Below are 27989 nucleotides of genomic sequence, written 5' to 3'. Positions count from 1 at the left end.
GTGGAAATTGCTAACACCAGACCAGACACACAAAATTTCACAATAAACAACAAATTTTATTAAAAATGAGCAGAAGCACGGTACATAAAATTACAAACATGCCAGTAGCATTTTTCTTTTCTTTTTTTCTCTATTCACCCTTTCAATGCGACGACAACAAACAACAGATTGGATCCTTTACAAACATATAATATTTCAAAATGCATCATAATTATTTCCCAAGATTGTTGTATTGGAAACAGGTCAGTGAACAACAATGAAGGGCAAATTTTTCAAAAAACAACAATGAAAGTTTTCCCCTTTACTCCCACCAAAGAGACCAAACCAACCAACCCCATCCAATAGTATATATTGCAAAAGAATGCTTCAAGACGACAACAAATGAACCAGTCATGCAAATAGAAGGATCACTTCTGTTTTCGACTCTGCAGCTTGCTTCAAGACTGATTAGCCTCTGATTAATTTGCCCAAAAAATTGAGATCCTTGTGTTTTGCACCCCCGTGCTCATCCTTTCAGAAAAAGAGCAGTTCATTAGAAGGGAAAGAGATTCCCGTTTGTAATTGTCAAGCGGTTGCGTTCTTTTTACTTTCTAGTACACAACCCTCTTTGAGGGCTACTTGTGCCTCATCATCCCTTCTAAGTGCAAAAAGAGCTGCAGCTTGCAAATATGATGCAATGTGCCAAACCGGGGAAATCACTTGGGCTTGTGATGCATCATTCAAGGCTTCCTGTGGCATGTCACTCATCACATAAGACAAACTACGGCGTGCAAAAACTGTCGGGGAAACCATGGTTCCAACATCAATAAACTGCAGGTTAAAGGAACAAACTGTCAGATAGCTGGCAGATATGCTGCCTTTTCAATCTGTAAAGGATTTAAGGATCAATATACCTGGTGGACCCATAAAAAAACTGAAACCAACATCATAAAGAGTCGGGTTTGAGATACCAATCAAAATATGGTTACTGTAACCTTTTCTAGGAAACATCTCTTATTATTCAACCATCAAAACTATTTTCTATAATAACAGGACAAATCAAACGTCTCTTTTTCTGTAACCTCAAGGACTGTTAATTGGAAAAAGGGTTAGTACCAGGGCCAAGCTCTAACCGAGTAGACAGGGCCAATTACAGCAGGATTTTGGCCCCACGTTGAGTAAAAGCTAGGCTCAGTACCCTACGCCGACCTCCAGCAAAAATCCGCATAAGTAAAATGTCATATCGCACCATAAAATTGTAAAATAATATCTAATGTCTCATTGTATTTTCATTTCTCTGATGGTACGGAATCACTGTCCTCCTCTTCACCCTTCTTGACCATTTACGCCTGTTTTATACAGAGGAAGGGGAAAATGAGGACCTGGGCTGCCCTGAGGGATCCCTTTTATACAAGAGCCATAAGTCGTTGGTTGGTCCGGAAAGTCATGGAAGAGGCAGGCTAAGTGAAATATACTAATATACTGGTGTTACTAAATAATCTTATGAATCACGCACAAAACACTTTCTATATCTCCTCGGTCTACAAGGTGAACAGCTTAGCGATTTGGCATATATCAAAAGGAAAGAAAGGGTGCCACTTTCCCTAGTGTTATATTGCATGTAGACGGGAAGGAAAGATAAGAATCTTCTTGTCTAGTTTCCATTCTACTTGTTTTCTTCCTAAAACAGAACTTATTAAGGGTAAAAAAATATCAATTAATTTCAATCTTTACTTCAGTTCAGCTCCATTAGCAACAGGAGATACTTTAGTTTAGTCCACTCCATAGGCTTTATCATATACAGTAAAGTTAATTTATATGATCATGCAAGTCTGAGACTTGATTGCCAAATCTGGTTTATATGGTGACACTTCATATTCTTTAAATCTGACCTGGGTGTAACACTCAATTGCAGCCCTGAAATCTTTATGACTGAAAGCAACGTCACCCTTTTTCTTTGAGTTTAATGTCTCCTGCATCTGGTTGGTCCACATTTGGAATGAAAGCTGAAAGCTAGAAAAAACACCAATTAGCATACCATCTGTGAGTACTGGTTATCACTGTGGTTGATGCTTGACAGAGTTTGCATGAGTTAAACCACATTTAACGGTCATCATTTAAATATTTAAAAAAATGAAGATAACAATTATCTAAAATGTGCCTACTGCAAGTGAAAAAGCAAACATGGGTCACACAATGAATAAAACAAAGAGGTTAATTGTATAGCTCACTGGTTGATTTTATGCCACTTAACAAAATGGCATGGGTTGATTGCTTCTATGACACCAGGAATTATGGAAACTACAGTTATAAATAGCTCTCATGCATTCTCAATGTTTTTTTTTCGGGGCTAGACATGCACCTTCATGTCACTGAGCACAAGTACCATTGAAGGATCGACATATGTCAGGTCAATGCAACACCACCATCATAAACTAAAACGAATTTGTGACATAATACAAATATTGACAGAATTGAAAAAGCTGAAACTTTATTACAATTGATTACGCAGAAGTTCAGAAAAGCTATATGATATAATGATATAATGAGACTTAGCTATTCCTTAAATATGATATATGAGAAACGAACCTCAGTTGCTGCACCTTCATCATCCTTATATCCAATGCTTTCTAAGATCTCATGTATGGCCGTCAAATCCTTCCTCACACAGGCTTCACCAAGTGGTGATAGATTAGGTAAAGCTGCTGCCCCATGTGGTATACCCATCAATACATGAGAAGCAACCTGCAGAATTTAAAGTTTAGTCTATATTGCAAAAAAAAAAAAAGTACCATGCAATGTTTCAATACAAGCACAGACATTGACTAATCATGGGTTGCTGTTGAGGATGTCTATAATGAGTAAAAACTGAACATAAATAATAGAATGAGGTCTGGATCTTATGCCATTATTAACGGACCCATTGAAAACACTCTTCAAGGCTTATTAATGGTACACCCCACAGACAAATGGTATGATATAAATTATATTCGTAACTGAGGCTCTAGAAAGAAAAACTTTCACTAAATATGGCTGTATTTTTTTTGCTTTCCAATTCTGAATTCCAGTCTCTGACAAAAAAAGATAGAAATAGTAACCAAATCTCAAAATTTGATAGTGCAACCACTTTGAAAGAAAAGACCAACCAATAAGAATATTTGTGAGACAAGTTAATAAAGAAAAACCAACCTCTGTATCCTTCTGAAGAGGAACCAAAGCAGCAACCAATGACTTTGGATTAGGACGCTCTCGGGGTTCATATTGCAAACATCGTGAAGCCAAACGTACTAACTCAGTTCCCTCATCATTTGAAAATTGGCCTTCCAAACAAGAATCTGTTAGCATCTGAAGATTCCTGTCCCGAATAAGATCAAGTGCCTAGAACATTGTGCAACTGAACATTAGATGTGCAATTACATGGAACTCAGAACTGAAAGCTCAAACGAGAAAAGAAAAATCACAAAGTTATTCCTATGACCAGAGTCACATGCTTTTCAAGGTCAGTGAGGAACCCTGAAAAACTCAACCTACTAAAGAGTTCAATGGGAAGGATATTGGAAAACAACATCCATCAACTACTTATCAATATTCTTTTGAGGTTGAAGAATCAAGCCATATTACTAATATACCTGTGGTCATTACTTCCATAATCATGGCTATCAACGAATGTTCCAGTATGGCACAATTACTAATACCCAATACTAGTCTCTCCCGTTTTACTCTTAGGAATAGGAAACCGTCAGGTGGTGCATTAAGGGTCTTATTGCAAAAGAGACTTACATGGCTTGGAGGAATATGTTTCCCACTGAGAAGGTCAAGCAAAAGGGTGCCAAAGCTATACATTACACTTTCTGCCGTAACTCTTCCTACAGAAAAGATGAGAGAGATATGGTATTCATAAAATAAACATTCAAATAAACACCCCCTAGAATATGAGAACGAAATTAGACTGGCCAAATAACATCCATGGAGAGTGGGAAATCAAGAGCAACAGAAGCATGTTATTTAAAAGAAACATATAAAACATATATGTAGCAGAAGAACTGCTCAGATAACAACCATGTAGACCATTGCAACTGACAGCAACAAAATCCACTATACAAGATGGAAACCAGAGTACTTTCACGTTTAAAGAGAATCATGTTTGGCAGGCATGCACACGTGTTTGTGTTGTATGTAGGTGCAAGAGTACATACAGAGATAAGAATTTGAGTTCCAAATTGAATTTCCCTTATAAAATGCCATATTTGCAGATTACTCAACAAATTACCCCTACTTTATCAAGCGATGTATATTACATAATGAAGAGAGATATATAAACTATGGACATCATAAGAGAAACAAAAATTCAAATGACTAAAGCTGGTATTCAGTCAAATTCCAGACCATATTAGAAATTGAATTACACAATACCATCTTGGACCCACAAAATAACCTACTTAACGAAACTAAAAAATAAATAAAAGGATGAAAACAGGGAACAAGTAAACATAACATCACAAGTCACAACAGGCAAACATCAGATGTAACATCTGAATATCAGTGTCCAGATGGTAACAAAGGTTCAACTGCCATGCTGGTCCAATGAAGAACCCAAAAATGTTATTAATGAATAAATGCCAAAAGCTGAGAAATTTTACTTCTAGAAGATACATACCCGTCCGTAGATACTCGGGAGGAGTAAATGCCAGGTTTGTACTGTAGCTTTTCCCATCTCTACTGTTTTTCATCATACCAAAGCATGAAAGTCTAGGGTTGCCATCCTGAGGTTTTAGTAAGAGCAATTCGTATGAGACTCAAACAACAAATGAGGGGCAGAAATGACAGTATTAAGTTAAGTTTGAAGAAACAGAAAGTAGATAGATACTCACATCATCAAACACAATTCTATAGGCATTTAAATCATGATAAAGGGCACGTCCTTTACTGGTACAATATTCAAGAGCCTGTGCAAGATATAAAGCCACCCGTAACCGCATTGCCCATTTCATGGGTTGTGTTTCCCCTGATACAATACGTAATCAAACGCAATACTAAAAATTGTGTCTTTTGAGGACCAAAAAGTTTAAATAAAAGGGGCACATAGAATACAGTGGAGAAGTATGAGTAGATAACAGATGTCAAAGATAAAGGGAAATAGATTCATTAATACTTCCAACAGATATGAAAACTGGACTTGCAGGCGGAAACACAAACAAAATCCAAACATAGCAATCATCTTGAGTGTTGTTTTGCATCTGATCCCAACATGCCATCAATGATATTCAAAACAACAAATGATATGACGCTTTAAGAAGTTGAAAAAAGAAAATATGAATTGACCAAAGGAAACTGCCAAACTAAGAACCTACTGCATCTTGTCAACAGGAGTGATCATTTTAAAAAAAAATATATATAGCACTCGAAACATCACCACATTTTCATAATTTTATTTTTAAAAGAGACCCTTAACAGCCTATAGTGGAAAACTATGATTACTACAGTTAAATGTTAATAGTTAGATAATCAGATAAAACTTCAGATTCATATTTAAAATGTTTCAGTCACTACTAAGAGCATATTGGATACAAAAATGAAATGCAAAAAACTAAAGGCGTTTACATTATAAAATAACAAATATAAAGTAAAAACTAGCAACTAATGGACTTACAATGAAATAAATGCTTTGCCAATGTATCATTGGGCATATATTCAGCAACAAGTAGTCTCTCGTCACCTTCACAGCAACAACCAAGTAAATTTGCCAATCGGATGTTCCGAAGCTGCCCAACAGCCCTTGCTTCTTCCTAAAATTGTAAAAGGTCAGGTCAGAGGAAGAAATACAAAATTCATAATGCAAGGAAATGGGAAAAAAAAAAAAAAAAAAACCAATACTACATTAATGGCTGTGCAGACACGTAGACATTGCATAAAATGAAAGAACTCATGAAGATAGTAAAGAGAGCACGTTGGCATTTCATAAAAAATTTTAAATTAAACTAACTTGGTTGATCAATGGCAATGAATCCATCAGTCCATTATTATATGCCATAAATAGACCAGATATAATGCCCTTTCCCCAAACTAGAATAGCTGGATCTGATCAAAAGGAAAGAAAAAAAAAGTAAAAGAGGGCTGTAAAACACAATTTTGCTTTTGGGGCTTCTTCGCGGGAATGGGGGAGGCCATTAAGTGTATATTGAACATTCAACTGAATGCGTGTATCCTAAACAAGATCACTATCATGGGAACATTAAAGCAAATGGTAGTAGTTACCACAATATATAAATGATGATAATAAAAATACATTGGGGATTAAATTCTTTTAGTGGTATCAAACTGGACGATTGAGTTATTCCATGAGATGCAAACATCATTAAACCATTTAAAGTCAGTAGGGTATTCAAATTCAAAACATGCTCCAAAAATTGAACCACTCATAAGTAAGCCATAGTGCAGACTCCTTTTCTGGGGAGAAAAATATCATTAATAGGATAAGCAATAGTTTAACAATTTTTGTAGTGGTAAGGGCAATGAGCAATTACATACAGTTTTAAAAATGAGAAAGATGTAATAAAGTTACTCAGAAATCAGCAATATCAAGAATGTTGTGAATCGGTCAAAAAACAGAAAAGAACATAAATATGGAAAAATCTGTGAATGTTGATCATAAAAGAACTTTTGTGGAAGTAGTCATAATGACATCAGAATAATCGGGGAGTCAGTACATGCTTACCAAAAATTGCCGGGCATCTGGCCAAGCTGATCTATTGAATCTTTTGACAGCTATCCGTCTTTGATTCTCAAGCTTCCCTTTGTAAACCACATTTGGGGCTTTTTCCCCATGTTCAGAAACTATATTCTCCACAGCAAATCCTGAGGTTGCCGTCCTAAGTTGCTCAACTGTGTACTCATGGAATGCAGGCAAGTCAAGTTCATTCTTCTCCTCATTTTCTACAAAAAGAAAAGCAAACTATGATATTGCAATCGGATATACAGAGAAAAAATGAAAAATGAAAGCTACACATTCTTACCCACGCTATGGGTCTCAAGAACTGGTTCAGTAATTTCTGAACCCCAACAACAGACAGAGAGTTTGGAACACCCACAGCCCATCCCAGTCTCAGAGTTTGACAGCAAACACTAGGAAGTCTTGAGGGTTCAAAATTTCAAATTTTACCAAAGTTTGTAAAACCCAAAACCTCCATCCACCTTCAATGCCAGCCCAATTAGTTCCCTTCACTGAGCAAGACCTGTCAAAGATTGATTATTCAGAATCTACGGTTATATGGAAAACCTCAAAATGCCCATGTCAAAGTTCAACTCATTTTCTCGATATCTGAAACTAACTTCAATAATTCTGCCCATAAAAGGCTTCCTCAAAAAACAATCGTTTTGTTCTTTTTGTGAAAAAAACAGCTTCTTTCAAATGTTCCTTTCCACAGAAAGCAAAAGATGCAATCAATGTCAAGACAAATTATTCAAATTTCAATGATTCAAGTCAAGGGACACTTTAGTCCTAACACTAATGCTAAACTCTGTACAGAGAGAAACAATGTAGAGTAGGCATCACTGAAGAAATTTCAAAAGGCATAGACAAGCAATACATCACTGAATATTCAGCATTTCAGCTAAACAAATGATACCTCTCCAACGATTCCAATCTGGGTCAACTCACTATGATCCGAGCTAGTCAACTTGAGTCCACAGCCTACCAACTAAGCCAAAACCCAGTTCTCTCAAACGCCAAACAAAAAGCTTCTTCCTTTTGGCACCAAACACACTGACCCACCAACCAAAATCACGCAAAAACAGAGACCCTTTTAACTCAAATCAAAGATCACCAACGGCAAAGCACAGCATGGTACTCAAAACATATAAACTCGAAAAAACAGCAAGAATATATTTGTTTAAAGTGAAAATTCGAGAAGAGCTTTGAGAACCTGAAATTGAATGAATGAATGAGCCAAGCAAAGTCCTCGTCCTCGATTCGGTCAAAAGCAACGAAAGCAAGGAGGTCTATTGTCCTTGTTTATTTCATTCTCATTTTTTTTCTTTTTTTTTTGTTGAATTTACGAAATTCTAAAATATAATAACAGTAAGTTCAGACAGTAAGAGTTGAGAGAGACTTTAAAATCAGAAATCGTCGTCGTCGTCGTCTTCTTCGTCGTTTCCGCGTTGCTTTCTCTGCGTATGAGAAAACTTGCTGTGAGAGAGAGAGAGAGAGAGAGAGAGAAACAGACAGACAGACAGACAGAGCTTCGAGATTTAGATGAGAATTGTATATATTAAAAAACGTGAAATATTTTTATTTTTACTTTTTTAAAATTATTTATTTTATTTTTGTGTGTTTTTATATCGGTGTGTTTTGGTGTGTGCGTGTGGGATTTGTCCTACATTTCCCTATTTCCACCGACATGACCCCATCTTTCTGATTTTCACACCCCCTAGTGAATAAGTTTCCATAATCAATTGCCCAACTATCTCCCCCTAACAGACAAATCCATAAATAAAAAATTTAAATAAAAACCAACATTGATAATTTAAACATAAAATAGGAAACACACAAAAGTAATAAAAGTAGTAATCTATCTGTCCAAATTGTTGCCAAATACTTTGCCATGAGGTCGAGCACAATTCTTGTTATGTGTATTTACCCCTACTTTTTACTCTTTTTTTTCTTTATGATTTTTTCTTTTTGGTTTAGGTTTTGAAACACAATCATTTTATTATATTTTATATGCAATTTTTATTATTTTTTAAAAATAGTGGGAAAACAAAGACGTTTGTTGATGCGCTATAATTTTGGACAACAAAAAATTAAATCAACATTAATTCAAAATGGCGGCGATGTCGTGAGATATTATTCTTTTCCGAATGATTTCTACCCATCAAAACCACAATATTTACATGTTTCCATTTAATATTATTAGAAGTCATTATTTCTTTTTCCAAATAAAAATAATTGAAGAAAACATAAAAATAGAAACTCTTCATCAAGAAATGGTTTACTTTGGATTTAAAATTGGATTATGTTAATCATTAGTGTACGCATCACATAAATCAAATTTGTCTCTATGTATTTAGGATCTTACTGGAACATTCTAATTGGAAGCTAAGGAACTTCTAGAATTGGCATCAACGTAGCATATTAAATTAATTTGGGCATCAATAAGCCAAGCAAATCGGGTTGTTGATGGTCTCAATCATAGTAAATCATCATGTTAATTAACCACAAAATTCAATCAGATGCACCTTTCTATATGTAGATTTTTTTTGTCCTTATAGTATATCTAGCATGAGAATATATCTCCAAATACATCATGTATTTTTAATCACATCATGTAATTAACAAATTCAAATTTAGTAATATCAGAACTATCAGCATCATTCTTATCATTATACTTTTTTTCCTCCAAAAAGAGAGGGAAAATATTTTAATCTAATTGCACTAATGGAGTGTTTTGGTCAACCGTTTAGAAAGAAAAAAAATAAAGAGAGACTATTAATAGTGATCTTATTTTGGAGTGTTCAAGTTACGGGGTGTTGTCAATCTACTCATGTTATGACATATGTATTTGTTTATTAATCTAATATGTTACCAAATAAATTTGCCCCTGGACCAAACTCAAATTGCACAAAAGGAAAGCACTCAAGCCCAACTAAAAAAATACAAATTTGAAGTTCCTATGGAAAGTGGAAAAATCAGTTAAAACTAAGAAATAAATCTAGAGCTTAATTAATCAAGGGTAGGTACAAAATGTTTCATTTTTTATACAAAGAAACAACCTCTCGTATGCTAATGCCATCTTGGTTGCTGTAAACATGGAATTTGCATATTCCAAGCATGCCTTTCCTCTTTGTGCTGCCCTCTTTGGCCCTTCATTCACAGCCAATTCCAAAGCTTCCAACAACGACTCCACGTTGGGAGAAAACATAAAACCATATTCATCTTCCACAACTATAGTACCTTTGATGCTTGGAAACCTTGATGCCATAATTGGCTTCCCGCTCATCATCGCCTCCGTGAGAGTTAGATCGATACCTTGTGGTCTAAGTGTAGGGTTCACAAAAATATCGATCGCGTTATAAAACGCATGTAACTTACTTAGACTCATAGAACCAAGTACTAGAATTCGATCAGACTTCAAATCTTTGTACCTTTGCTCCCATGGCCCCGAACCGGCCACAATCAAGTACACATTTGAAGGGTACTTAGCTATGAGCTTAGAGAATGCTTCATAAAGTATAGGATGGCCTTTGTCCTTCACTAATCTTCCAACCACTCCAAATACTAAATTACTAGAATTTTGTGGTATGCCAATTCTAGATCTAAACTCGTGGCCTACTTTACTATTTTGACCAAACTCAGCTTCATTTACACCGTTGACTATCACATGGACTCTTTTGTTTGGTATTTGGTACACATCCCTCAGCATCTCTCCACAACTATCACTTGTAGCAACATGATGTGCATAGTTTTGGAAAAACCTAATCTCATTCAACACCTTTGGAACCGACCCTTGTATGCTTTTGTTGAAAGATGGGGACATAGGCTCCGTGCTAGGGTTACGTGCCAAGTCTTGGAAGATGTATGAGTGCAAGCTCTCTAGGGCTATGCCATGCCATGACACTGCAAGGTTTGGGAGGCCCCGGGCCAGCCAATGAGGAAGCGCCACACTTTCAGAGTGAACCACGTCGAATTTTTCACGTTGGTTTTGCTCCAAAAATTGTTCCCATGCCATGTTGTAACGCCAAATCCCCGGCTCACCCTCGTGGAAATGGATGAACGGTGACGAAGGACTTGGAGGATGATGTTTGATCAGCTCTTGTGGGGAGGTGAAGACATGGACTTGGTGGCCGAGGAGGGCAAGGGTTTTGTGTAGAGTGATGGCATGGCGTTCCATGCCTCCGGGGACAGTGCCAAGAGGCCATTTTTTGGAGAACACAGCGATTTTGAGGCGAGGGTGGTCTTGATGGTGAAGAAAGGGAAGGCGGTTCCATGAAAACAGAGCGGTACGAAGATCGCCGGACCACAGCTTGGGATGGGTGGGGAAAGTGGTGCAAATGGAAGTGGAGGTGGTGTATGTATGGAAGAGAAAAAGAGCTGGGATGGTGAAGAGGACAACGAAGAAAAGAATGGTGCATAGTTTTGATGAAGAAGAGGAAAAGGGTTTCTTGGGTTTGTTGTAATTGGAGGCCATGAATGGGAAAATGAGGCTAGCCAACCTAGATGGACATTTGGCTCTGCTCATATACTTTTGAATTTTATAATTTGTATGGGTGAGTAGTGGGGATTAAAAAATATATATATATATATATATTTTGTTTTAAATTTGTTTGTTTGAAATGCTTTTTTATTTTATATTATATTGAAACGAAAATCATGGCGTATGTCTTCCAACTAACAACATTAGTAACGTGGTTGCCATTGCTTATTAATGTTTGACAAAAATAAACAAAAGTTTTCTTTTTGTTCTTTGAGATTACACAAACGCCTATAGCAATTTCGTGAAAGGCACTGTTGACATCATGAGCAGGTCAAGTTGAGGCTCTCTAATCTCTGTAAATACTAATTGGAACTCAAAAGTCATCGACAAAAAAAAGTTTTGGTTTGTAGCCTTTTGTTTTCAAATTGTAAACGATATTTTTCGTTTATTTTTTTTAGTAATAATAGTATTCATAAATTAAACACAAAGATGATAAGTCACAAGGCCCGAATATAAATACTCACAAATGAATTATACAAAAATAAAAGCATAGTAAATGAGCTTCTTTATAACAAAACATGATAATGAGTACATTAGTTAAAAAATGTTGCAATATATGTAAAAGGATGAAATGATATTTCTTCCAACTCTCACCACTCTCTTCGTCTAGTTGTACATCTCTTCATCTATTTATATATATAAAGCAAAAGGCAGAGAATGGTGAAACATTGAAAATACCAGAAAATTTCATTGGTTAATTCAAACATTAAGAATTGAAATTATTAATTAAATGAGGATAATATAGTAAATTCTCATTTTTTCATATTAAAAAATTTAAAATTTAAAACAAAATCAGATAATATGTCATATTTTTATAGAACACAATTACCCATTATTTACTTTAGTAAATTTAGGTTTTAGCCACAAAAAAAATGTCACTTTTGAAAAAAGCCAAAGCTTTTTCAAAAAAGACAGAAAAACCTCTCAATTTTAAAACCAAATACATACAAATGTAAAGGATTTATTAAGAAATTCAAAAATAAATAAGGGCAATTTTATCAATTTTGGCTTCTTTTAAAAAATTTCTCTTTCCTCTAGTCTTTTTCAAAATCTCTTTTATTTTTTTAATTTTAAAAAAGAAATAAAATAATGGCGTATGTGTGCCCGCACATGTGTCAATGGGCTAGTACCATTAAAAGAGAAAAGAGAAAACAAAAAACAAACAAAAAAAACTTAAGAAAACTAGGAAGAGAGAGAAAAATTCGAGTGCCCAACCCACCAAATCGCTGTCCCTCTCTCGTCTTCCCCAACCCGCATTGAGCCTCTCCCTTCCCTCTATTTCCTTTTTCTCCATTTTTTACCCCTCATTCTCTCGTTACAACGACAAAATTGCCAAAATTGAACGTACAGGGCCAAAATTGAAATTTTGAAAACCTACTGAGTCAAAAATGAAATTTAGCAAAATATGAATGGCCTATCTACTCTAGATCTCTACACGTGTGCCCAAAAGGAGGCCGGATACAGCCGTACGGTTGCTTAAAATTAAAAAGATACATCACGCACGTGCGACCAACACGCTTTCAAACGCAAGGCAAAACAAACGACTAAATCGGGACCGTTAATTAAACCCCTGCCACACTCTCAGCCGTCCCATCCCGCTGCGCGTGAAGATTCCCAAAGGAATCCTCTCTTCGATGCAAACGGCAAAAATGACCAAACGAGACAAACACAATAACGACGAAACATACGGCCAAGTTAAAGAAGAAAGCAAAAATCTAATAACGAGAAAACCATTTTCGATGCTTGAAAAAGGGCGTTGCCATTTTCGTAAATTTGACCATTTTTAGGCCCTAATACGTAAACTTACCCTCGCATTCTTTTTCACGACCAAACCACGAAACGCAGCACTTACTATTAAGAGAGAGAAAGCTCGGAACCACACACTCTCTCTCTCTCTCTCTCTCTCTCTCTCTCTCTCTCACTCTTTACTGTCTATTTATCTTCAAAAAGGTACGCTCTGCAAAACCCTAGAAACCTTTCCGGTTTGATACTTTTAGTATTGCGAGGTTTAATTTAATTTTATGTAGGTAGTTATATGTATGGTGTATGCATAGGTTGTGTGTGTATGTGGAGTGGTGTTAATGGGGAAAGGAAGACCTAGGGCTGTGGAGAAGGGAGTGGTAGGTCCAAATTTGAGTGTTTCAGCATCTGGATCATTGAATATACCTTCTGCACCTGTATATTATCCTACTGAGGATGAATTTAGAGACCCTTTGGAGTATATATATAAGATCAGGCCAGAGGCTGAGTTATATGGGATTTGTAGGATAGTTCCACCCAAGAACTGGAAACCCCCATTTGCTTTGGATTTGGATTCATTCACATTCCCCACGAAAACGCAAGCCATTCATCAGTTGCAGGTACGGCCTGCTTCGTGTGATTCCAAGACTTTTGAGTTGGAGTACAATAGGTTCTTGGAGGACCATTGTGGGAAGAAGTTGAGGAAGAAGGTGGTTTTTGAAGGGGAGGAGTTGGATTTGTGTAAGTTGTTTAATGCTGTGAAGCGGTATGGAGGGTATGATAAGGTTGTGAAGGGGAAGAAGTGGGGCGAGGTTGCTCGTTTTGTGAGGCCAGCGAGAAAGATTTCGGAGTGTTCGAAGCATGTACTGTGTCAATTGTATCGAGACCATTTACATGATTATGAAAAGTATTATAATAAGCTGAACAAAGAGGTGGTTAGGAGTCGTAAAAGGGGTATGCATGAGGAGAAGAGGAGTGAACAAAATGTTGAATGTTCCAGCTCCAAAAGGAGGCGAACCAATAATGAGGGTGAGAAAGTTAAGGTCTGTAAGGTAGAGAAGGAGGATGAGGAGCATGATCAGATATGCGAACAATGCAGAAGTGGGTTGCACGGCGAAGTGATGCTTTTGTGTGACAGGTGCAATAAGGGGTGGCACATTCATTGTCTCTCTCCACCATTGAAACAGGTCCCACCTGGGAATTGGTATTGTTTGGATTGCTTGAATTCTGACAAAGATAGTTTTGGTTTTGTGCCTGGTAAGCGTTTCTCGCTGGAAGTTTTTAGGCGTGTGGCTAATCGATCGAAGAGGAAATGGTTTGGGTCAGGATCTGCATCACGGGTTCAAATAGAGAAAAAGTTTTGGGAAATTGTGGAGGGTTCCATTGGTGAGGTTGAAGTTATGTATGGCAGTGACTTGGACACTTCTATTTATGGGAGCGGTTTTCCACGTGGAAATGATCAGAGACCAGAGTCAGTTGAGGCCAAGATATGGGATGAATACTGTGGTAGCCCATGGAATCTGAATAACTTGCCCAAGTTGAAAGGGTCAGTGCTTAGAACTGTTCATCATAACATTGCTGGTGTTATGGTGCCTTGGCTGTATGTTGGGATGCTGTTCTCATCTTTTTGTTGGCATTTTGAAGATCATTGTTTTTACTCGATGAATTATTTGCACTGGTATGTATATCTTTGTATCTCATTCCTTTAATTATTATATTTGACTTGAGACAATTTTGGCTTCAGATGCACAATAAATTATCCAAGTAAATTGCTTATTAGTGGCCTTGAGTTGTAAAGATGTCCACATTATGTGGAGCAAGATGAGATGTCAACAGCTTGTGGTTTGTGTGTGTGTGATTGAGAGAAAGTTATGTGGGGTCACCACATGATATGCAAGAGCTTATAATAAGAAGAAAAAAAAAATACAAAAAAATAAGAAAGGGAAGACGAGTAGACCTTCTTCCCCACACAGAACACAAAAAAGAGAAGGAAAAAAAACTCTTGTAGGATATAACCAGAGAGAGGACAAGAGACGTTTTTGGGAAACATATGTGCAGCACTTACATTTTATGTACACCTTTGGAAGTAATTTTTTAGCTATAATTATTCCCAGTGTAGCATACAATCAACATTAGTGTAGATTCCTTGGTGAAATTGTTATTGCATTAAAGCACTTCTGGCGGACAAAATAACCTTTTTTATTTATTACAATTATATGAATAATGAAACAATCAGCTAACCTCGGCTATGTCCTAGTATCATTGTGGTTGTCTTAGGGTGATAATGACACTATCATCGTTTTTATTGTTAGTTCACTGATTGAGTAAAAAATAATTTTGTATCTCTTGGCAAAGACATTTAATTGTTTCACTAGTTTTGCAAATTTAGTATTTCACAGTTGAAGTTCTATATATGGTTATGACTTATGTGGCTTTGAGCTGTTCGAATACGTTAAGACTTTTGCATAACTCACAACTTTTCTTTAAAAAAATCTGAAAAAAATGGTAGGAAATCTTTATGGTGTCTCTCCATGATGGATCAGTTTTTTCCTATTCTTCATGACAATCTATTGATGCTTTTATTAAAAAGGTTTCTGGCAGGGCTTCTTTCAAATTGACATTTCACTTTTAGCAATAAGATATTTTCCCCTTTACTTGAACTGATGGTGGATGATTTCAACTTTAGCTTTATTCAAAATTTGTATTCAGTTCCTTTATTTTGTTCTCAGGGGAGAGCCAAAATGTTGGTACAGCGTCCCTGGTAGTGAAGCCAGTGCATTTGAGAAGGTACCTTTCATTACTTGCACAGCTCTCTTATGATTAATGTATCACCATTGTTTCCGTTGGTTCTTCATGTGCCATCGAAATAGTTGTTTCTTTCTGATGCCGAACCGTGAACATATTTTGACTTGCTTTCTGTAGGTGATGCGTAACAGTCTTCCTGATCTTTTTGATGCGCAACCTGATTTGCTCTTTCAGCTCGTCACCATGTTAAATCCATCTGTTTTGCAAGAGAATGGAGTTCCTGTATATAGTGTATTACAGGTTTGAGCATTTTGTATTCTATATCCTCAGTTAATGAAACCTTTTCTCCGTAATTAACAAAAAAATACTACAGAAGTTTAATAAACATTGCTAATCTCAGTTCTTCTCACAGAAGGATATGAAAGGGGAAACGATTGAAAACCTTCATGGTTTTCATGTGGGTAGATATTTTACTTATTAAGAAAGAATATTGCTAGAGATTTCCTTTGTTTTTGCCCTCCCCCTTTTTTTTCAACGAAAAGTGGTGAGGTCCTCTATAGACTTTTGAATTAAGAGCTTGTAAGGTTATTGATTTCTTTGCATTTCTACAGAAGTTACAATTAGGCATTGTGGCTTCAGGTTGTATGAACCAAAATATAATATCCCTGCCAATTTTGGCAATCTTTAAGTATGTGCAAAACAGTATTTACAGTTCTCCTTTCAACTTTAATTATATAGATATGTATTTTAAATTGTTCATTGTATTTTTAGTAACTGTTGATGATTTATTGTTTTCCATCCTGATATGGTAATATTCCTACTTGCTCTCTGCTAGGAGCCTGGCAATTTTGTCATCACCTTCCCCAGATCTTACCATGGAGGTTTTAATCTCGGTATGCCAGATAATGATCAGTTGACATAGTGTACAGTTAATTTAATATGCAGGAATAACACTTTGGCTTTGGCTTTTTCAGGTTTGAATTGTGCAGAAGCTGTCAATTTTGCTCCTGCGGACTGGCTACCTCATGGTGGGTTTGGAGCAGGGCTGTATCAGCTTTATCGTAAAACTGCTGTTCTGTCTCACGAGGAGCTTGTTTGCGTGGTAGCCAAGGTTATTAGTTATCTCACAAGAAAATTTGCTTTTAGGTTCATGTAGAATTCAAATGATACTTGCTAAGAGTAAAAGGACTTGAAGATCCAATGTTTCTCTATACCCGTGCAAACAACAAAGCCTGAAACTAGTGTGTCAAAATCCATTGTTTGATTAATATTACCAATATTTCCTTGATGTTTTTTGTCTTTTTTCTAGAAACAACGGCCTTTGGGGCCAGTGTGATTCAGTTTACGATGCTCTCAGATCTGTGTCAATACAAATATACTTTTCCATGTTCAGTTGTACAACTTTCTAACTATATATTATATAACATAGCAATAAATAATACAAGATAAATGCAAGGTCTGTTTGCTTGCCGATGAAATTTGTGTCAATACAGATACTTTTCCATGTTTTTAACTTTATATTATATAACGTTGTTTGCTTGCCGATGAAATTTGTGACCAAGAACCTTTATTTTAGATCTATTTGTATATCATTGTATGTTAAAATTTTAAATTTGATGCTATCACAGGCTATAGTGTGTAGGTTGATGTTAATCTTCAGAAAGAACTCATAAAAGTTTGCAGACCTTTGCAGCTATAATATTTTGGAGTATCCCTTGGGTACTGTAATAATGTGTTTTGAAGGCATAATAATGTTTGTTAGATAGTCCATGGGATACCTTAGCCTACATTTTCAATGTACTTTGATAGAAAGCATTTTCATGTTTTATTATCAAATGGTTTTGTTTTCCGCTTGAAATTCTTTTCTTATGTGGCATTCAGTCATAGAAATGCTGCAGAGTAGTTGCCTTTTGTCATCATTGTTAAATTTGCTATTAATTGCTTGCTGCCTCCCTTTTAAGTTCGTTCTACATCAATGCTCCAGGTACCTAAGTGACTCGGACGTTTCATGCACTTAATCTTGTTTTTGGTTTATGCAGAGTGACTGTGACAGCAGAGTAACACCTTATTTGAAGAAAGAATTGACAAGAGTTTACAGCAAGGAAAAAACCTGGAGGGAGCGCCTTTGGAGAAAAGGGATCATCAAATCATCTCTTATGTCCTCTAGGAAATGCCCTGAATATGTTGGTACCGAAGAGGTATTTCCCATAATGCAATCAGACCTAGTTTTTGGGCATAGCATGGTGAAAATTTGGTAATCTTCATATGATAATGATATTTCCTGCTGTTTTTGTAGGATCCTACATGCATTATATGCAAACAATATCTTTATCTTTCTGCTGTCGTTTGTCGTTGTAGGCCATCCGCATTTGTATGTCTGGAGGTATGCGATTCTCAGACTCTGTTTAGAATTAATTTATGCAAATACAGTGTGGCCATAAGTTGTGTTCATAATCCCTGCATATAAACCTTGCATGGGATCTTACTTTAAGAAAAGTTGGAATGGATAAAGGTAAGAGCATGTCTGTACAATAGTTTTAAGTTGGTTGGGATGATGAAATGACAGATCAACAAAGATTACTCTTCAATTTTCAGTAACACTGTGTTTGGTAAGAAGGATGGAGAGGATTCATCATGAGGAAGGGATAAAGGACGGAAAGCAAAGATACATAATTTCCCTTCTCTTGTTTAGCAGAAAGGAATGAAATAATAAAAATATAATTTTACAATATACCCTAGTTTAAATAGGTGGATTGCGGACAAGAGGGTAAAACCAAAATTTTTTCCCCCTCTCTCCCTTCCCCTATGCGCCCATAATTGGACTGCTGAAGTTTGGTGGGCTCAGAGGGGCAGTTCATCCCCTCACTTTTCCATCTACTGTCCTTTTTACCAAACCAATTGCAAAGGGTTTTCTTTTTGGAACTTTGATTAACTTTAAATAAAGTATAATATAACATTATACATGCTTGTGGTTCTTTAATCTTTTAACATCCAAACAAAGATGTTGATGATATTTGTAATTAGATTTCCTCATTTTCTGGGGGTATTGGGTCCAACTGTTTTCTGTACCTCATTATATGTTTTACAGTTGATATCCATTATCTGCTCTCTAGAACCTGCTGTTTATGATCATGTTTTCTTGTCATTCTTAAGAATTCTCTTTTAGTACTTGCTAAATTATTATGATTATTATGAAAATCAAGTTATGAACATGGTTGGAAGTCTCTCTTAAACTTGGTCTTTCCTTTTTGCAAGCTTGGTGCTACTCATGTGCTTTCTTCTCAATTGACTGAACATACTTGCCTTTTATGCAGCATTGGGAACACCTTTGTGAATGCAAATCCAGAAGACTTCGTCTTCTATATCGTCATACACTGGCAGAGTTGCATGACTTGGTGCTTGCAATGGATAAACATTGTTTCGAGGAGACAACAGAAAGTAGGACTTTAAGAAGGCAAATCTCATGCCCTGATGAACCGACTGCTTTGAAAAAAACGGTTGACTTCTTTATCTCCACTAATCAATAATGTTCTGCTAATAGTTTATGATATCCTTTTGGTTTTTAATTTTAATCTATGTTTTTTCCTGAGCAAGCTCAGTATGATTGTTTTTATTCAACAAATGTGGTGCCCATGCTTTTGTATGTGGATTTTTTAGACTGCAATTTAGTCTTCTGAGACCATGTAATGCATGTAGGTCAAAGGGGGCCATTCTACTTTTTCTCAACTTGCAGAAAAATGGCTTTTGCGCTCATGTAAGATTTCTCAGGGTCCGTTTTTGAGAGATGAGTATGTTTCTGTATTAAAGGAGGCTGAACAATTTCTTTGGGCTGGTTCTGAGATGAATCCTGTGAGTGTTTAACTGATTTTTTCTTCTGTTACTTTTGAAGTTTCACCTAGCAGAATGATGCTTATCTCCTTTTACTTTGGAATATAGGTCCGGGAAATGGCAAAAAATTTGATTCGATCTCAGAAATGGGCTGAAGGTGTAAGAGATTGTCTATCTAAAATTGAAACTTGGTCGTCTCATTGTGGCAACGGTATAGAGAGAGCTCATTTGGAATATATTAATGAGTTGCTGAGTTTTGATGCGGTGCCCTGTTACGAGCCTGGTCATCTTAATTTGAAGGTTACAGTTTTGTGAGTGGTTGTAATTGTAATAATGTGCTTATCCTTGGCCTGCCAACTAAGACTCTTACCAGGGGTGTGATTATTTTATACAGAATTATGCTGAACAGGCAAGGGGGTTGATACAGGACATTGAGTCTGCTATGTCATCATGCCCAAAGGTATTTCTATTGCTTGCTCTATTCGCTGAATATTTCATTTAACAGGATTTTAAAAATTCAGTTTTCTTTTTTGGTCAAACCTGGACGTGAAGAAATTGTGCAGAGAGTCTGGTGTCTTCTGTACATTGACAGCACTATTCAATTATATTATGATATCTCATTTACTTATTTATAATTGATAAGAATTTGTTGTTTACATCGTCACTTCAGATATCTGAGTTGGAATTGCTGTACTCCAGAGCCTGTGAGTTTCCAATATATGTGAAGGAAAGTGAAAACTTACTACAAAGAATTTCATCAGCAAAGGTAGTTTACTTTATTCAGACTCCAATTATAGTAAAGCCTGCCTGATACGCTTTTGCGTATCATGAGTTCACAATAATATAGCCGCTATAAAGTATTTTTAGTAGATTTTCTCAGTTATATGGAAAACTATTTATGGTCTGGCTTCATTATTGCGGCAGGTCTTGATGGAAGGCATAAGAAATTGCATCTCAGAAAAACGTCCTGCTGCAATTGATGTTGATGTTGTTTACAAGTTGAAGTTGGAGGTCATGATGACTATTACATGCAGTTTTTTTATATTTATATATATTATGTTTCATTTTTATTACTTATTTGAAAATTGAAGTTATTTTTATTATTTTTATTATTTTAGAATTTAGATTGCGATTGTGTAATGTCTTTGGTGGTTGGGATGATAAATTTGATTCTAATAAACAGAGTTCGGAGCTCCAAGTTCAACTCCCAGATGTAGAAAAGCTTTCAGATCTATTAGGGAAGGCTGAATCATGTCGTGTGCGATGTGGTGAAATTTTGAAGGATCATATTAGCCTTAAGGTTAGCCATATGGTTAATAGGTTACTCCAATCATTTGTGTGATATTCAAGTACTTGTACTTATGGAGATACGGTTTCTGCAGGACGTTGAGGTGCTTCTTCAAGAGCTGGATGGTTTTACTGTTAACATACCAGAGCTGAAGCTTCTGAGTCAGTACCACACTGATGCAGTTTCTTGGATTTCTCGTTTTGATGCTGTTCTTGTGAGCAGTCATGGAAGGGAGGATCAAAATAATGCAGTTGATGAGCTAATGCTTATTCTAAAAGATGGAGCATCTTTGAGAATTAAAGGTTCTGGCATATATTAACTTTTTTCAGTAGGGATATAAGGAAATATTCTATTATTTCTGACATTAGGTTTGTTTTTATCAGTTGATCAGTTGTCTTTAGTAGAGTGTGAGTTGAAGAAGGCTCGGTGCAGGGAAAAGGCGCTGAGGGTAAGTTACTATTAGTGTCTTTCATCTCCCTCGCTCCCCCCTCCTTCCCCCCTGATTTTTTTTTTCACTTCTTTTTTTGTTTTTTGTGCCTGAACTTCAAATTAGACACTCAAATTACATAATTTACATGAAATATATGCAGATGCGAGATACTAAATTGTCTCTGGACTTCGTTCAAGAAGTGATAATGGAGGCAGCAGTGTATGCTTCTTTACCTTGATGCCTTTTACAAGTTGGAGACTAAATGCAGTGGATTGTATGATACCTATGTTCTTGGTGTTACTATTTCAGGTTACATATTGAGGGAGAGAAGTTATTCGTTGATATGTCGAAAGTACTGGATGCTGCCTTGCAATGGGAGGAAAGAGCAAAATATATTCTTGCACATGAGGCCCATATATCTGACTTTGAGGATGTTATTAGGTCCTTTACATGCTCTACATGTCCTTTTTTAGCATTTGGGGTTTTTGGATAAGTTCATTTTTTGTTTCTAATTATCAAGTTTGAATGTTGTAGGAGTTCGGAAGACATATATGTGAATTTACCTTCTCTCCTTGATGTCAAGGATACACTATCAAAAGCTATGGCCTGGTTGAGGAGCTCAGAGCCATTTTTGGTGACTTGTTCTCCTTTGGTACCTGCTTCAAGTTCTTTGCTGAATGTTGACACCTTGAAGGTTCTCGACGTCTCCTGTATGTTTTCTTTGCTAAAGATCAATAGACCCACAGGTGACAATATGCTTTGATGTTGCAGGAATTAGTTTCAGAGTCAAAGTGTATAAATGTATCCTTGAAAGAAAAAACGATGCTTGAGACTGTTCTAATGAACTGTGAGGAATGGAAGCATGATGCTTTCTCTCTACTGCAAGATATAAGCTGCCTATTCGATATGAGGATCAGTGGTGATGGAATAAGAGATGGTCTTATTTCCAAGATTGAAAGTCTAGTTAAAAGAATAGAATCCATGGAGAACACTGGTTTATCTCTTGCTTTTGACTTTGACGAGCTTGCAAAACTTAAGGATGTGTGTTCTATGCTGCAATGGTGTAAGAAGGCACTTTCTTTCTGCACGGGTGCTCCTTCTTTTGAGGTGATACTTTTAAACCCAGCAATAACCAAGTTTTATGTCATGACTGTGCTCAACTTTTCATGAGTTCTCTATATCTTACCTACCTGAGTTAAGTTAATATGATGCTTAACTTTTAGTTGTGGCTTGGAGAACCACTTTTCCCATACATTTCTTACCGAACTCAACTTAAGACTGCTGGAAGAGTTCTCACCAGACTCATTATTATTCCCCTCACTTCCATGCTCACTACTAACATCTAGCCATCTTCAAAGTGCTTGAAATTCATAATCCTTTTGGTCGCAAAATTTTTGCCATGTAGAGTATCTAAAAATGTAATTGGTTTTGAGCTTGAGGTTTTTGTATTCAGTTTCCTATCTTTCTATTTTTTTCTCGCATCTCTTTATGGTTTTTCTTCTTCAAAACGGGAGATAACCAAATGACCCCTATATGAATGACTCTCCAAGTCCCAACCAACACAATCAAGTGATCAACTATACTTTTAGTACCAAGGCAATTAAAATGAATATAATTACAAGACACAAGTTGCTAAGCAAGAGTAAATACATATTGTGTTGACCAACTTCAAAAAAAAAAAAAAAAATCCGTGATTCTAATGCCACCTTGGTACTTATGGTGGAATGACATGGGTGCCACCTGCAGGCAGTAGGTTTGAAGTTTTTTTTTTCTCTGGTGTGCCGTGTTTTAATTGTATAATCACAATTTATTTTTCTTTCTTCTGTACGTCAAAGTTTACAGAGACTTGTCATTTTCCTTGTAGGATGTGGATGGTTTGATGAATGGTGTAGAAAATTCATGCGGTACATATGCCTCCAGTGCACTGTGGTGCTCATTGGTTGATGGGGTCAAATGGCTTAAGCATGCTACAAAGGTTATTTCTGCATCATGCAATTTTGGAAGATGCAAGTTAAGTGAAGCTGAAGAAGTTCTTTCTAATTCTCAGGTGCTATCTTCGTTCTTTTTGTTGTCTTTTCATATTTATATTCTTATATATTCAGTTGAACTCAATACATGGATACTTTGGTACTTGTCCAAGTCTTACTAAACTATATCATCTTCTGTTGCAGAGTCTTAGTGTTTCCTTCCCTTTGATGTTTGGTCAAGTTGAAAGTGCCATTCAGAAACACAAGTGAGGCTGCAGTTTGTTTGATATAATTGTTTGACGAATTCATTGTTTGCTTATTTTCGATATTTATTTGGTAACATTTTATTGGTTCTACTAAAGACTGATAGAAATAACTAGTTCAGTTTTGCTTTTAGTGGTTCAGTATGTATTTGATTTGTTGATCTTATGTCTTAAGCAATGTTGTGATGTTTAATTATCAAGTTGAGGGAAAGAGAACATTTGGAATTAATTGGTTCTCAAAACTTATATTCTAGAACTTCAGAGTTCTGCTTGAGTCAGGGGCGTGTTGTCTGGTCATATCATATTATGATCTCTTTAGGTGAAGTGCTTGCTTTTACTTTTAGTCCATTTGATCAGTATGGGGGAAACATAAACCATTGAACTCAGCAATAAGCATGTAACAGTCTGGGGGTTGAAAAAAACTTAACTTTTGGTTATAAGTTTCTCAATGTGAGGGTTAAAAATACATAATTTTTTTAATTTTAAAGACCTTTCTCTTTCATCACCATGAAGATTTATTGCAAGTCATTTAACTGTATTGTAGGTGTTGGCTTGAGCAAGTGCATCAACTTTTCAGTTTAAGGCCGGGGGAACGATCTTGGTCACTAATGTTACAGCTAAAGGTATGATGTCAATTCGTTTGCTTGTACATTCTTTAGTGCTTCAGAAATCACTAAGTTTGATATTGTTCTCTTTATGATTAGCCCTCCTACACATGCACTGCATGCGCAGAGATGACTCTTAATTTTTAGGTTATTTTGAATTAGTTGGTGGGTGATTATTATATAGGGTGTTTACCTTTAGATTAGACTCTTACTAGTTACTGGGTAGCTAGTTGCATCTTGCAGTTCTGCATTTATGCTTTTTTTAAAATGCAACAACTGTGAATAACTGTCGTGCTTTGTATGTATAATGTTCTCAGCATATTTGATGATTGATTATAAATGATGACTTTTATGATTGTTGAAGTCTACAACACTTTGGGCTTGGCAAACCTTGCAGAGCTTTTGGCTGCTTTTTCTTCTTGTATTATTGATTGATAATTGCACTCAATTATGTAATTGGCATAACTTCCTGGCCAAATGCCTAATATGATTCAATCACATTCAGGAACTTGGAGTTTCTGTTGCTTTCAGTTGCACAGAACTAGATTTGATCATATCTGAAGTTGGAAGGGTTGAGAGTTGGAAACGACAGTGCATGGATATTGTCAAGAGTCTAATTGAAGATGAGGATTCATTGCTTGGTGCTCTAGAAAAGGTTTCAAACTAAAACTCTTTCAAATATGTTACATCTGATTGGAATGTTTTCCTTCTAGCACCATCTCAGATACTTTGAAATCTTTTCTATTAATTCACAGATGAGTCAGACTCTAGATAGATCTATGCACATATATGATAAGCCGCATGGCTTGAAAGAGAGTGGTTATTATGCGTGCTGCTCCAGTGGTTCTCTGGATCAGGAATTTCTTACTTGTTCTTCGTGCAAGGACTGGTAAGGTATTTATTGCTATTTCAAAGTTTTGCAGGTCCTTCACCTTTGAATGTTGTTATTGGTACTTTATTGTTTTCACAGTGGGTTGATATCTCAATCTCAATTTTGCGCATCAGTCTTTATTAGTACTTTATTATTAGTACTTTGTTGTTTTCCTGTGAAGAATTTCAAGCAAGAAACACAATTCCTGTAGATTCTTTCCCCTCTCTGTTATAAGTTTTAACTTGAAATATTTCATATGAACAGCTACCATGGGCGGTGTCTAGGAACTTCCATAGTAGATGCAAAACATGCAAAGTTTGTATGCCCTTGTTGCCGATATCTGGAATGTGGAACAACTTCTCAAAATGGAGGCAGTCTGGTATGTATTAAGTTGTTTTGTGTTTTTTTGTAAGGAAGCTTGTATCGGTAATATCTTTAATAAGATTCTTTTTGCATGGTATAGAAATTTGGAGGGATGCGTCCAGAACTGCAAAAAATTATTGAACATATATCCGGTGAAGAAGATTTCTGTGTTTGGTAATTAAGTGTGCTATACTTGCTCTTATTGAATTAACTCTTGTTTAGTAATGCATTGATCTTCAAGTTTTGGGATTTATTATGATTTGTATTTACAGTATTGAAGAAAACGAGGTACTGAAAGAAGTCATGAAGAAAGCTCTGGCATGCAAATCCCGCTTGAAAGAAATAGTGGATTTTGCATTAGCTTATTCTGATAAAGATCTGAGTGTCATCTTTGGAAAACTAAGCACAGCTTTAAAGGTATCTTAAGGAGCATTTTGTTGTAGTATTGAATTCTTTTCTTAGTATGATGGACCATCACCTCCTCTTCCTCATGGGTTTTGCAATATTTTATAATACAAGTATAGCTACATATCTTTTAAAGGATTCGAAAGTAGCCAGTCTTAGTATAGTCTCATGAGGGGAATAACCACGATGTAGGCAGAAGTTGGCATGTCTTCATCATTGAAATTGTTTTTGTTATACAGGCCAGAGAAATGGAAGGTGTACATGATCATGAAGGCGATTGCAACCTTATGTTGGTGTTATCAAGATACTCATGGAAAGTCAAAGTCAATAAGTCACTGGAGGGTTCACAAAAGCCCACAATCCAACAGATTCAGCAGCATTTAAAAGAGGTATGTGCTGCTGGTATTAGTTGAATTTAAAGTGCATTCTATGGTCTCAAGATGGATTTTTTGCACAACAATTTCTCAGTCCATTCTGATAAATTCTTTAATCTAAATGGTGGTATGTTTATGTTCCAACTATTGATTATTAGATCGAGTGTTTCTATACTTGTGTACAAATACTGAATACCAAGAAATGGCTACGGAGTTTCATTTGCTTTAATAAACTAAAGAAGAAAAAGAAAAAGCTCATAAATGTTCTGGTGCGAGTTCACTTTTGATTTTCCTGCAAGAGCAACCTTTATCAAGGAAAGGCACTTTAGTGGGAAAGAATAACCTCTATTTTATGCTTTAGTTTGTGTTAATGGATTATGCATCTCTTGATTTAGTGTGCTCAAGATGTTGCATATGGTTTGCTTTATGTAGGGAGCTGCCTTGAATATTCCACCTGGAGATTACTATAGGCAGAAACTTACAGAAGTGAAGTGTATTGGCTTGCAGTGGGCAGATAATGCTAAGAAGGTTCAGAGCATTGATAATATGATCTCTCTCTCACTCTCTCTCTATGCCCTTTCTATTACTTGACATCATTCTTCTGTGCACAGGTAGCTGCAGATTCTGGGGCTCTACCACTGGGTAAAGTTTTTGAACTTGTTTTGGAGGGTGAAAACTTGCCTGTTCGTATGGAGAAGGAACTTAAGGTAACACAATTGGTCCTTATCTTAGTTGGGTGCCTTGGCCTTTTGTTAACCTTTTGTGCTTTGGTCTCTGACCCCCCAGAAAAACAATTGTGCTTACTTGTGCAGTTATTGAAAACTCGGAGTATGCTTTATTGCATATGTCGAAAGCCGTATGATCAGCGGGCGATGATTGCATGTGACCAATGTGATGAGTGGTATCACTTTGATTGCCTTAAATTACGTTCCGCACCAGAGGTTTACATTTGCCCTGCATGCGAGCCTCGAGCACAAGAGACTGAAGTGGTCTCTACAGCATCGGGGGTGGATCATGAGAGGTCAGTTTGGTCCCTATAAAATATATTTCATCCTATTTCAATTACTGCTGTGCCTTTTTTCAGTAACTTGGTTTCCCAAAATGCTTTGGCAGATGTACTGATGCCAAATTTGTAGAGCCTAAAACGCCTTCGCCCACACACACAAAGTGCAGGACGAACCTAAAGAAAGTAGAGTCTGATCTAAACCAAAAGATGTGTGCAATTACAGATCCCAGCAATCTTTTTAGGTGTTCTAGTGGGATAGAGCGTTTATGGTGGCGAAATCGGAAACCTTTTAGAAGGGCGGCCAAAAGACGTGCCGAGCTTGAAAGTCTCTCTCAATTTTCTCATTTGCAACAATAACAACATGAAAAATTGATTGTTAGCAATCATTTAATTTATTCAATTGATTCTTATTGCTTCAGCTCAAGTAGATAGCCCTAATTTTTAATTTTTAATTTTGGACAGATGGTAGCCCTAATTTCTTAAGCTATAATGATTGGTAAAATTTTCTTTTGCCATCCTTTTGCAGCGTTTGGAATTCTGATAATTTTTTACTGCAATAATGAGCTTTTGATCAGCCATGGAGTCGTCTTATAACTTGTTTTCCTTGTGAAATATAAAATGCAACTTTGAGTTGCATGTGGTAATGATACAGGATGATATGTTGGCGTAAGTCGAACTTGTTTTTACTTCATAAAATACAAAAAAAGAGAACATAAAACGATTATATATTATTTTGCAAGCAGAAAAGACAACCAAACTTGATTTTAAATAATTTTCCCAAAAAGAAAGGCAACTTGATTTTTCAATTTCCTCTCGTATATAAATACTATATTTCTATCAAAATCAAAACATACACTCGGCGTCTCTATTATGAAA

General features: G+C 36.2%; 3 protein-coding genes across 6 annotated transcripts; 1 reads left to right on the top strand and 2 right to left on the bottom strand.

Annotated features, from left to right (window-relative positions):
• Positions 86-8405, bottom strand: LOC18776587 (probable serine/threonine-protein kinase At5g41260). Of its 3 annotated transcripts, none has more exons than XM_020563979.1 (12): positions 7902-8393; positions 7605-7741; positions 6993-7211; positions 6695-6912; positions 5630-5765; positions 4851-4984; positions 4637-4742; positions 3760-3845; positions 3169-3357; positions 2569-2724; positions 1872-1985; positions 86-810 (listed from the first exon to the last, which is right to left on the bottom strand). In XM_020563979.1, exons 3-12 carry the CDS (start codon positions 7072-7074, stop codon positions 565-567), a joined length of 1467 nt encoding a protein of 488 aa, XP_020419568.1. In that variant the 5' UTR covers positions 7075-7211; positions 7605-7741; positions 7902-8393; the 3' UTR covers positions 86-564. The 3 variants fall into 3 exon arrangements, 2 of the variants coding, with proteins under 2 accessions (XP_020419568.1, XP_007209958.1); XR_002271693.1 differs by having other exon boundaries at positions 702-810; positions 1872-1992; positions 7902-8405; XM_007209896.2 differs by lacking the exon at positions 7605-7741 and having other exon boundaries at positions 122-810; positions 7902-8227.
• LOC109949295 lies at positions 9610-11245 on the bottom strand. Its single transcript, XM_020564607.1, has one exon. It carries the CDS (start codon positions 11211-11213, stop codon positions 9702-9704), a length of 1512 nt encoding a protein of 503 aa, XP_020420196.1. The 5' UTR covers positions 11214-11245; the 3' UTR covers positions 9610-9701.
• On the top strand, positions 13090-27630 carry LOC18776513 (lysine-specific demethylase 5D). 2 transcript variants are annotated; one of them, XM_020563728.1, is made up of 34 exons: positions 13090-13178; positions 13256-14646; positions 15698-15755; positions 15891-16013; positions 16549-16606; positions 16688-16824; positions 17753-17911; positions 18010-18096; positions 19028-19210; positions 19410-19562; positions 19650-19841; positions 19936-20001; positions 20212-20307; positions 20466-20552; positions 20725-20841; positions 20924-21131; positions 21213-21277; positions 21420-21478; positions 21569-21700; positions 21794-21953; positions 22031-22366; positions 23124-23306; positions 23431-23492; positions 24034-24112; positions 24600-24749; positions 24850-24983; positions 25230-25344; positions 25429-25502; positions 25601-25745; positions 25973-26122; positions 26540-26635; positions 26719-26814; positions 26920-27128; positions 27221-27630. In XM_020563728.1, exons 2-34 carry the CDS (start codon positions 13310-13312, stop codon positions 27468-27470), a joined length of 5556 nt encoding a protein of 1851 aa, XP_020419317.1. In that variant the 5' UTR covers positions 13090-13178; positions 13256-13309; the 3' UTR covers positions 27471-27630. The 2 variants fall into 2 exon arrangements, with proteins under 2 accessions (XP_020419317.1, XP_007210437.2); XM_007210375.2 differs by having other exon boundaries at positions 13100-13178; positions 13283-14646.

The sequence above is a fragment of the Prunus persica genome, chromosome G5, assembly GCF_000346465.2.
Source record: "Prunus persica cultivar Lovell chromosome G5, Prunus_persica_NCBIv2, whole genome shotgun sequence".
NCBI classification, from domain to species: Eukaryota; Viridiplantae; Streptophyta; class Magnoliopsida; order Rosales; family Rosaceae; genus Prunus; species Prunus persica.
Note: the sequence above shows the minus strand (reverse complement) of the source record. Positions and strands in the feature narration are given on the sequence as shown.